Source organism: Mytilus californianus, unplaced genomic scaffold (assembly GCF_021869535.1).
Source record: "Mytilus californianus isolate M0D057914Y unplaced genomic scaffold, xbMytCali1.0.p SCAF_11, whole genome shotgun sequence".
Lineage (NCBI taxonomy): Eukaryota > Metazoa > Mollusca > Bivalvia > Mytilida > Mytilidae > Mytilus > Mytilus californianus.
This window is the reverse complement of record NW_026262593.1, coordinates 61,759,924-61,771,035: the sequence shown is the minus strand read 5'-3', so window position 1 is coordinate 61,771,035 and position 11,112 is coordinate 61,759,924. Positions and strand designations below refer to the sequence as shown.

The 11,112-nt window shown below is 33.3% G+C and overlaps 1 protein-coding gene across 1 annotated transcript; it reads right to left on the bottom strand.

Moving 5' to 3' along the window:
- Positions 1–408: 408 nt before the first annotated feature.
- On the bottom strand, positions 409–10,710 carry LOC127720469 (cytidine deaminase-like). The gene is made up of 5 exons (XM_052227053.1): positions 10,643–10,710; positions 8,069–8,188; positions 5,161–5,272; positions 4,253–4,310; positions 409–611 (listed from the first exon to the last, which is right to left on the bottom strand). The coding sequence occupies exons 1-5, from the start codon at positions 10,674–10,676 to the stop codon at positions 489–491; spliced, it is 447 nt and encodes a 148-aa protein (XP_052083013.1). The 5' UTR covers positions 10,677–10,710; the 3' UTR covers positions 409–488.
- Between the last annotated feature and the right edge of the window lie 402 nt (positions 10,711–11,112).

Here is an 11,112-nt window from a genome sequence, read left to right as displayed (position 1 = left end):
AACTAAGCTCCGCCTTTGCACGTGAAATTGAAAATGACTGACATGAAAATCAATAGTCTGTTGCAACAGCAAGGCATACTATTTTCGCATAGTGCAGTTATATATTTCTTTCAAAAACTATGCAAAAATAAAGCAATTTTACTATAGAAGGACATTCTTACAGGAAGTATAATAATTATTAATAAGATAGATGTTGCAAAGCAAGTTACCATTAAAAAGGATTAAAATACCATACATTAAAGAAAGACCAACATGACCATAACCATTGAAAAAAAAGGATGAACAAACAGTCCACAATACTACAGAGAAACAAAAGATTGGACAATATGAACTATATCAAAGACAGAAATTAAGGTCAGCAGCTCAACCTGCAGTGAATCTGCTCTCCTTAATTAAAAAGACTGGAAACAACTGACAAAATATTATTTATTGAATTTTATAAAAGTACAGTTTTTAATACGAATTTTTTCTGCCATCTGATAAATATATTAAGGAATTCTTTCTTCTTGAAGAGACTTTGGATTGAAAGACATAGGGAGCAGTTCTTCTGCTGTTACTCTCTTTACTGTTAGGTCAGGCTTTACCATGTATATATCCATCTTCATGTTGAACTGCAAATACAAGGAATCAACATGATAATAAGGGAGCTACCATTTGATTTTATGGGGGGCTAGGATGAAACATTTTGTCCTGCATTTTTTTCAGTTGTAATCTCTATCCTGCTTTTTTATTTTTCACTCTATTCAGTCCTGCCTTTTTTTATTAGTTTATCCTGACTTTTTACATAAATTGTCATCCTGCCTTTTTTTTTGCCAAGTTGCTCATCCTGCCTTTTTTTTTTACTCAAAACTCCTGTCCTGCCTGTTTTTTCAAATTTCATCCTCCCCCCCCCCCCCCCATAAAAATCAAATGGTAGCTCCCTAAATATACTGCTTAATTGATTCTTGTACTATAAAAAATAAAATTTGGTTGAAATAGAGGATAACAAAATACCAGGCAAAGAAAACTAGAAATTAAAAAGAGCAGCACAAATATTTTATACATCCCAAAGATCTCTTCAAGAAGATGATTAGTGTTAACATCCTGTGGTAAATATAAAAGCTTCAATGATACAAAAATTAATGATTGCTCATACGAATTATAAAGTCCTCTTACAGAAGGATATACAATCTCCAAAATACCTTTTCAACACAACCTTCCCCTCTTATTGAGCCAACGTGAACACATCGTTAGAAAGTCACATGGATATATTAAGATCATGCAACAAAGATGTTCATATAATGACTTCAACACTATTTGTTTATCAATGGTAATCCGGTATAAACTGGAACAGAACGAAAAGTTTGCTTAAAAGGATGTATTTAGGTGAAATTAAAAAAATCTATCATTTAAAATTGATACTATAAGTCAGAAGGGCATTAGTTTAGGAACAATATAAGCTAAAAAAATATTGATAGGTTATGGAGCTCCTTTTCGAGATATTTTTTTTTTTTAAATGGCGGGAAAGGGCTGACTCGGACTTTTACCTTATATTTGCATTGGTATGATTTGGTCTCAAATCGAAAGAAAAGAAATCTAGAATCTGCTTAAATTTTGGTAAATGACCTTTTATGAGTTATTGAAGTCTTTTATGAAAAGAAAAATGGGTGTTATGGTGCAAAAATTTTTACCCTGTATCGTAGGAAAAAAACCAAGGAGTCCGAATATCTGACAAAAATTCCTAAACCTGACCTAAGTACATCCTTAAAAAAGAGGTAATGCCACTTCTGGTGGAACAATTCTTTTAATACATCCTGTCCTTTTATATGATCTGACCAGTAGTCAAAAAATGGTTCATTATTTTCATTTACCTGGGTTTAAAGTTATTGCAAATGAATGGTATTTTTGTTCGAGCATATTGTTTTTCTTTAATTGTTTAACATTTCTTACCGATATAACATGTTACTTTTATTATTCTTCCCTTAGTTTATTTATTTTGTATTTACATTGTGTCATAGGTCAAATTTATTTGTTCAGTGTATGTTCAATGGTGTTAATATGTCCTTTGATTGAGTTAAGCTATTTCAGTTGATATTTTATAGTGTGTCTTTCTATGTTGTGATGTTACACTATTGTTTCAGAAAAAGGGTGAAGGTTTGGTACCATTAAAACGTTTAAACCCGCTGCATTTGTTTGCACCTGTCCTAAGTCAGGAATCTGATGTTCAGTAGTTGTCGTTTGTTGATGTGTTTCTCGTTTCTCGTTTTTTATATAGATTAGACCGTTGGTTTTCCCGTTTGAATGGTTTTACACTAGTAATTTTTGGGGGCCCTTTATAGCTTACTGTTCGGTGTGAGCCAAGGCTCCATGTCGAAGACCGTACTGTGACCTATTATGGTTTACTTTTATAAATTTTTACTTGGATGGAGAGTTGTCTCATTGGCACTCATACCACATCTTCTTATATCTATTCAATATACTTTTTGATCTTTTTAACTAATACTTCACTAAACTAAAGGCTCTAAAGAGTCTGTGTCGCTCACCCAGGTCTACGTGCATATTCAACAAAGGACACTCTCTAACATTGTAGACAAGAATAGAATTCATGACAAAAATCTCTGTTTTGTTTGATCTTGTATTGCTGATCATTTAGTCTGTTTGGTTTCTCTCCGTCTTCTTTAGTTTTTGCTCAAAACACAAAAGAGGGTAAAAAAAAAATCCGCATTTAAGGGCAATCACTCCTATAAAGAGTGACAGTCTACTAACTATATCGGCAAAATGTGATTTGTTAGTAGATCTTGCCTTGCTGATCATTTTTGTGATTTAAAGTGTCTACTTATCTACTAAGTACTAGTATTATGATTTTTATCATATAAGGCAAAACGCAAAAAGAATGGTAAAAATTGTCATTAAATGCAATAACTCCAATAAAAAGTCGTCAGACGATTTCCTCCGTATTGTCTTAACTGTAGATCTTGTCTTGCTGATCATTTTTGCTTATTTAAATTTCTATCTATCTATTATCATTTTTAAGATATAAGTCAAAAACGCAAAAAATTGGTAAAAATCGTCATCAAAGGCCAATAACTCTAATAAGGAGTCGACTGACGATTTCGATCATTCAACTTATTTGTAGAACTTGTCTTGCTGATCATTTTTGTAATTTAAAGTTTCTCTCTATCTATTATAGTTTTCAAGATAATAGACAAAAATGAAAAAAATGATAAATTTTGTCATTTAATGGCAATAACTCCTATAAGAAGTCGTTTACAGTTTTGACGTTTATGAACAATTAGTAGAGCTCATCATTCTAAACATGTTTGTACCGTCAGATTTTCTCTATTTATAACGGTTTTCAAAATAATAGACAACACTTGCATTTTATCCCTATGTTCTATTTTAAGCCATGTCGGCCATCTTGGTTGTCAGGCGGAAACATTTTTAAAAATAGATACTCCAATGATGACTGTGGCCAAGTTTGGTTAAATTTTGCCTACTAGTTTCAGAGAAGAAGATTTTTATAAAAGTTAACAAACGACGACGACGACGACAACGACAACGACAACGACGACGACGGACGACGGACGACGGACGACACACGCCAAGTGATGAGAAAAATTTACCTGGCCCTTTGGCCCTTTGGGCCAGGTGAGATAAAAAGTAGAGCAAACATTTTTGGAGGAAAATTAAACATGTGTAAAATTAATAATAAGATGAAAATAACATTATATGTTCTTCTTTTGAATATTTACTATCGAAAACATTACAACAAAAGACATGACAATTTAATTTTTCTTTTAATAAATGAATACATATAATATATAATAAAGAAAATTAAAGAAAAACTTTGACAGAAATTATCACTTTACCCAAAATTTCTCTTTTATAATTATCAAGTCAAGTTTAATTATTATAATAAACTAGTCAGTAGTTCCAAAAATAATCGTTTGAAAAGGAATTTTAATCTAAACTAGCAGTATACTAAATTTAAACTGTTTTGATTTTTCTTCCTTGCCCATGTTGAAACTAAGAACACGTCTGTGTTCTTCTCTAATCTAAGAAATCTTCCCTTTGTTTGCCAATGTTGAAGCTAACTACATGACTGTGTTATTCCCTAATTTTAGAAATCTTCCCTTGCCAATGTTGAAAGCTAACAACCTGACTGTGTTATTCTTTATTTGAGAAATCTTTTCTTTTAGAATTAGAGTTAAATATTGCATCATAAGTGGAATTGATACTTTAAAACATGCTCATAGAAAGATATAAAGCATACCTCTACAAAAAACTGTCTGCAGGCTCCACACGATCCTTTAAACTCATTCTTCACATCACTGAAAATATTGGACAAGTACTTTAATTTGATGGCCATTATGAAGTGAGGTAAACAAGTTTTGAAAATCATCATCTTACTGATCTACTAGTAATTGATTGGTTGTTTGGTGTTTAACGCCACTTTCAGAATTCATGGCAATCTTATTGGCGACGGAAACCGGAGTGCTATACAGATCAAATGTAAGACTTTTTTTAGACGATTTACGAACAAATAAACATATAGTATTCCTAAAAATATTATGGGCAGTGTATCTTGATAGATATAGTCAGAGACATATAATACAATGTCTCTGATATAGTGTATGCTTGATCGTATATCCTGACACTTGTTCTTTTAAACAATGTTAATTGTTGTTGGGCAACAACTGAATGAATTCGTAAGAAAAAGTAATTTCGTAGGAAGATTTCACCATTTTTTACGCAACTTTAAAAACGTATTCTTCAAAGTATGCCATTATCGTTGAATATAAATGCCTATTGAATGTTCGTTTTACTGCAAAACCAAGATGCAAGATTTTCGACTCATTGTTAAATGAAGATCTTCGATTAACATCCAATGAGGTCACATTTGTATATTGTATATTTTTCAATTTAGAATTATTATGTTAGGGCATCAGGGAATGTTAGCTTTATAGTTGCTACATTTTTTTGTAACTGTGGTGTAATCTTAAGACTAAGTCTTCAATTACTTACTTACTCTCTTAAAGCGTCAGTCTTAAAGCCTTGAGACAAAAACAAAATGAAAGATGTCATCACGCATGTTTCGTGTATCAGCATATTGCAAATAAATTATACTTTCAAATACACTACAAAATGTTATCAGGTTATCAGTCACGTATAAAATCTTACCAATTTACTGCTATTGCTTTTATATTTTTTTTCCCCTCGGAAATAGCTTTACAAATGGCGACTCTCTCAGCACAGATACTCAAACCATATGATGCATTTTCTACATTAGCGCCTACAATCATTCGAAAAAGGCAATAATGTCTTTATGCCATTCTTATTGTTACAGTACAGTTTAACAATGATATCTGAATATCAATTTTATCTTCATGTTCTCGATATATTGTGTCTTTGCACACTTATCAATACGTTCCTGATTGATATTATAAAGTCGTTTGCAGGGCAACTAATGACACTTTTTACAGAAAGTTTTTACGGCTGTTTTATATGATTTGCAGATTACTTGATGATCTTCCGGCAAATGGAGAATAATTAATGACCTTCCAGCAATTCACAACAATTTTAAAGCCCACATCTATGGTTATAACTCAACATGTGGTTTAGATCACTTTTGGCCTTTCTTGGCTCCTCATGTGTATTTATACACCCTTGACTGTAATTTTTTGGTGATTTGAGCGTTCCTAACAATGAAAAATTTAGTAAAGCGCTTGGACACATCAAATTCATAAAATGTTGCTTTCATTTACTAGCACTGGTTCGATACCCCTGTTTATCAAAATATACCTCTCTCAATACTCCGTTGATAAATTTAAATAGTATAAGGAAACTATAAAGTAAAAAGTCCATCAGGAAATGTTAGATTTGTCTATTCTTTTTATTATGTCTCTTTTAGTCATATATAGCTCACCAAGTATTCAAGTATAAACAAATAAATATTATTTAAATCCTGATGAAGGTAAACCCAGGAAAGGGCTTCTGACTCACCAATTTTATTAAATGTTACTTTGACATAGGTCGGGGCCATATGTAGTTTTACTTTTGGTCGTCATTCCGTCATTCCGTCATTCCGAAACGAACAGTTATATGGACTGTTTTCTAATCGCCTTCACATATTGAGCTGATTTTTGCTATGATGAGTTACAGATCGAGATTACGTTTGGTTCTGCTCCGCTAATTTTTGCCGAAATTACGGACTTTATACTTTGAAAATTTCGTGAAAATAACAGTTATAATGAGTTTTTTTCTAACCGCCTTCACATATTGATCTTATTGTAGTATGTCTACTAGATCGAGATTACGTTTGGTTCAGCTCTGCTGATTTTTGCCGAATTTACGGGCTTTGAACTTTGAAATTTCCACTCATAAAAATGCCTTCAAACTTTTTTTGCAAGCGCGGCCAGTCGTGTCGTTCCGACACATCTAGTAATCGAGGATTTATTTGTCTTTATTTACATCCACCATATATCCGTTGCTCTTCCGTTTAATATATTGCTTTCGTGTTGTTAATGTATTGAACACATTCGTCAGTTAGTCACTCTTTCATCATATGGCCGAGTTCTTATGCTTTTATTTATTTTTTGGAAAATTACAATTTTGATTATAGTCGTACCTACAACGAGTTGGATACAATTAAAACGACGGAAAAAACGAGGAGGGAGCTTTCAAAATTCCTATAAAAATAAAATTGGTATACCAAAATAAGTGTCTACCAAAGACGCGAGGAGAAAACAATCGCCGAGTACATGATGAGATGCGTTTCTGGATGAACCTTTATCAGTCATGCACGCTCAAAACTAAAATGTTAAAATAAAAGCTTGAGAGAGATATATATAGAGAGGCAGAAGAAACCAAAGAGATCGCCGAGAACATGAGATGCGTTTTTGGATAAACCATCATCAGCTACTCACGCTCAAAACCAAAAAGTTAATTTACAATAAAAGCGAGAGAGAGAGAGAGGCAGATGAAACAAAAGGGTTATTCACCTATAAGTCGAAGACAAATTGACAACGCCATGCCAAAAAACGAAAACGTTCAAAAGATAAACAATAGTCTACAAGATATAACATAATCATAAAAACTAAAGACCGAGCATTACAAACCAAAAACAAAACCAGGGGTGTTCTCGGTTGCTCCAGAAGAGTAAGCATCTTTCTCTACACGTAGCACCAGTTGAGTTGCACAAGTATACGAAGGGCAAATTCGCTGATGTCAACTTCGAAGGAAAGAGGACAATCAAATGAAACGATTTACATATAAAAAACAAAACCAAAGAGCCTTTATAAAACGGTTAAATATCGCGCGTGACAAAGGTCATCGATCTTTGTCTGAAGGAATAACAACCAACCTAGTAATTCGTCAGAATGCTGAAAAGCAGATGCCATCGACCTTAAACTATTTATATGAAGAAAAAAAAAACAACAACCAAACAACAAATAGCAAAGATCACTGTTACAGTATAGGTTTCGAACATTGTAAGAACTCAACTACTGTAGGCTTTACCACTAAAATAACGAAGTCCAGTCTGTTAGCCAGCATGACGTAAAAACGACGAATCAAAGAATTCAACTTTATATATAACTAATTTAGACAATGGTGTTGATTAAAAATTACACCATTTCAGGCACTTTCGTTTTCCACATTGATTAATATTATAACAAGTTCGGGCCCAATAGTACCTGTTATCTAATCTGTACGTTCCGCCTCTTTCAGGCGCACCACCAAACGGTGTATTTTGGATTTGCTATATACACGGGTCATAATCACACCTGAACTTCGTCGACAGGGATTGACACTACTAAATTCAATTATTGACCAAAAAAATATATATATCTGTAGTTTCCGGTTGTAGTAAGAAAACCAGGACGGATTCAAACAGAAAGATTTTGAAAGCAGAGAAAATTGTGCACCTTATAATCAGCATGACTTTATCAAATGACAATACGAATACTAAAAATCCAGGATGTAAATAAGGCGTAGAATTCAGTCACGGAACCGCGATGTCGCGTGTGTGTCCTAGTTTTAATTAAAATAACACAAGATAATCAATAAGTACAATTATGCTAATATTTACCTGAAAATATGTGTCCATCTTCTGTTAAAACAGCTGAACCCACATGAAAATCACTGTATGGACAGTATGCATTGTCTTTGGCCTTCACTGCTGCATTAATTAAGTCTTGGATAGGTTGATCTGTAATTATAATGCTGGTCTATTTACTTTATACTACACTAGTAGGGACCCACAGAGATTACATTGATGGTCTTGTTTTAATATGTTATACTTTGTGCAGATGAAAAAGATTAATGATCATATGTAGGTATTTTTAAACCGCAGAAATCGTACAAGTTTGTTCCACATTTCCTACAAGACAGGCGCGTTGCTACGTTTACGTCAAAACGCCCGAGCGTGCACAATAATTTCGGAGGGAAAATAAATCTCATCCAAATAAATTAAAGAAACTGTTTTGAAGCACACGAGCAATTAGATTGTAATGCTTTTTTCAATGACTACAATTGAAGCCATAAAAGTGACGAAATTTACTTTTAAATTTCAAATGGTATCAAATGATATATTTGTTCATTTTCTGTCAAACTTTGAATTAACAGTGAATATTCTACTCAGATTACTTTTGTTTAAAGCAATTTAGTATCTGCTGGAATACTATATGCGTGGCTTGCATTTTTATGTTACACCTGACCATCTATGAAAATTAATCATTTCATGCGTCCATTAACGACATTTCCCGGGAAAAAGGTGTGAAAATTGTATGAAGTTAAAATAATTAATATAGAACTTGTTTTTTTTTCAATTTTTATAAAGTCTTGATTTTTTTGTCTATTGATTGGTTTACCCAACATCTTCTTTTAAACATATTCTAAAGTAACCGGTTTGGACATTTTTCTCTAAAGCAAAGGACAATTAGAGTCCAAACCAAAACAATGAAATCAACATGAAAAAAAACCCCAAACAAATCAAATTTAAAAAGAGAGGCTAAAGATACCAAATGTATATTCAAACTCATTAGTTGAAAACAAACTGACAATGTCATTTCAAAAGACGAAAAACGTCGAAAAGACAAACAGTATATAAAAGACAACATAGAAAACAAAAGACTAGGCAATACGAGCCCAACCTAAAACCGGGGGTGAACTCAGGAGCTCCAGAAGGGTAAGCGTGTCCTGTTCCACATGTGGCACCCGTCGTATTGCTCATGTAAGTAAAAACTCGGAGATAAGTCTTATTCGGAAATTCAAATTCGAAGAAAAGAAGACGGAATTGTGGTTACAACAATGGAACATGTTTGTCGTCAATTGTGAAACAGTCAACCAACTCGTGATAGCGATCTTAAAATTTCTAAAGGGATGCTTTCAACTTCACCACTTGCAACACTTGGTTTAAAAGCTTCCTAGTAGAAATCTTCTTCAAGGAAATGCAAGTTTTAAAATATCGTATCAACTGGGAGATATATACACATATCAAACGTCTACTGGAATGTTGCTACCTTGAAATTGAAAGTTCACAACTGGGAAGCTGAAATCATCTCTATGTAGTAAAGTTTTGTGTTTTCAACCGACAAAGTATGTTGCTATTGATGAATTTTTAATGACAGAAATGGTCTCTTTTTCAGGATAACACGTGAGCTTCCAGGGGTTTCGCCCTCTACTTGGAGGTCCTCTGCCCTGGGGCCGCTGGGGACCTTCAGACCTTTTGCCGAGGCTTGGGCGTACACTTAAAAATGGCATCGCTACGCCACTGTAAGTGGTTAATTCTATTTTGAATGGACCAAGTCGTAAGAGCTGATATACAACATTTTCAGGATTCAAAATGTTGGGATAATTGATATACGTCGAGAACATATCTATACAAATTTAATCAGGACCGAAAGATTTTATTTAAGATAATATTACTGTATACCTATTTGATTATACATGTGTGAACGAGTATTTGTTACACCCTCCCCTTGTGTGTCTAAATGACACCGGCTATAACGATTCGCCTAAAACGAATGCATCAGTCATAATTTGAAGTTCTGACAAACATAATGATCAAAATTCACTGTGAGTATACAGACACTTGCAAAAGTTTTAAAGCGTGACTTGGCCAATATATATGAAAAAACAATATGCAATGTTGGGTTCAGCAAATTAAAAAAAAACAAATTAAGAATTTGAGATTAACTTTTTTGTCAAGCCTGAAGAAGATGCTAAAACGAACAAACAAACACTTGAATTTCATATGATTTAAAACACCTATTGTTGTGCAGATATCTGTGTCCTCTATTGTTTATGTAGACATCCGACATCGGACACTCCTAGCTCGTCCCTTAACATCAAAAAAATTTCCCCCTCCGGCTTGGCTTATTTTTGCACCTTCTGTCGAAACGAAAAAATATGCACATCAAAATCAAGGAAAGATTTAAATTTCTTGAAACAGAAAATGCATTTAAATTTTTTTTATCTAGGTCCATGCTAGAAAACTGTTTTACGTTGCACAGGTTTGTCTGTACTCAGAATAAATTAGGTAGATCGATGTAAACAGCACCATGTTTGCCAAAAGGCTAAGCTGAACCGCAATGTAGATGTAGCGACATTTCTGCATTATGTAAAATTAACAATAATACGATGTATAACTCGAAACACTTACCTAATGACTGAAAATTCATTGTACACGTGGTCATAAAAACAACAAAAAGATAATATGTACCTGTAAAGTGTATTATTATGTTTGTCACGCCACCCGTACAAGGTTAATGGTTACACACATTTAATTTCCTTTTGAATAAAAAGAGTTGTAGAGTATACGTCAATAAGACAGCAACTCAACGACGAAATCAGTACACAATAAACATTAAGTCATCTACATGTATTCATGGAATATATATATCACGAGTGAGCATCTAGCACGACCCTAACACCCCCAAATTCAAACACCAATGCAAATGTCACCTACGGTGTCTAACTCTTATGATCCTAAATCTAGATATGTTGTGAGTTAATTTTTGTTTTATCTGACAATACCAAAGATCTCATTTTTATACTAAATTTCTTAATGTAAAAAAAAACTAAATAAATATAGCAAACACATTGACTTTTAACGGACACTTGGTTGATTGA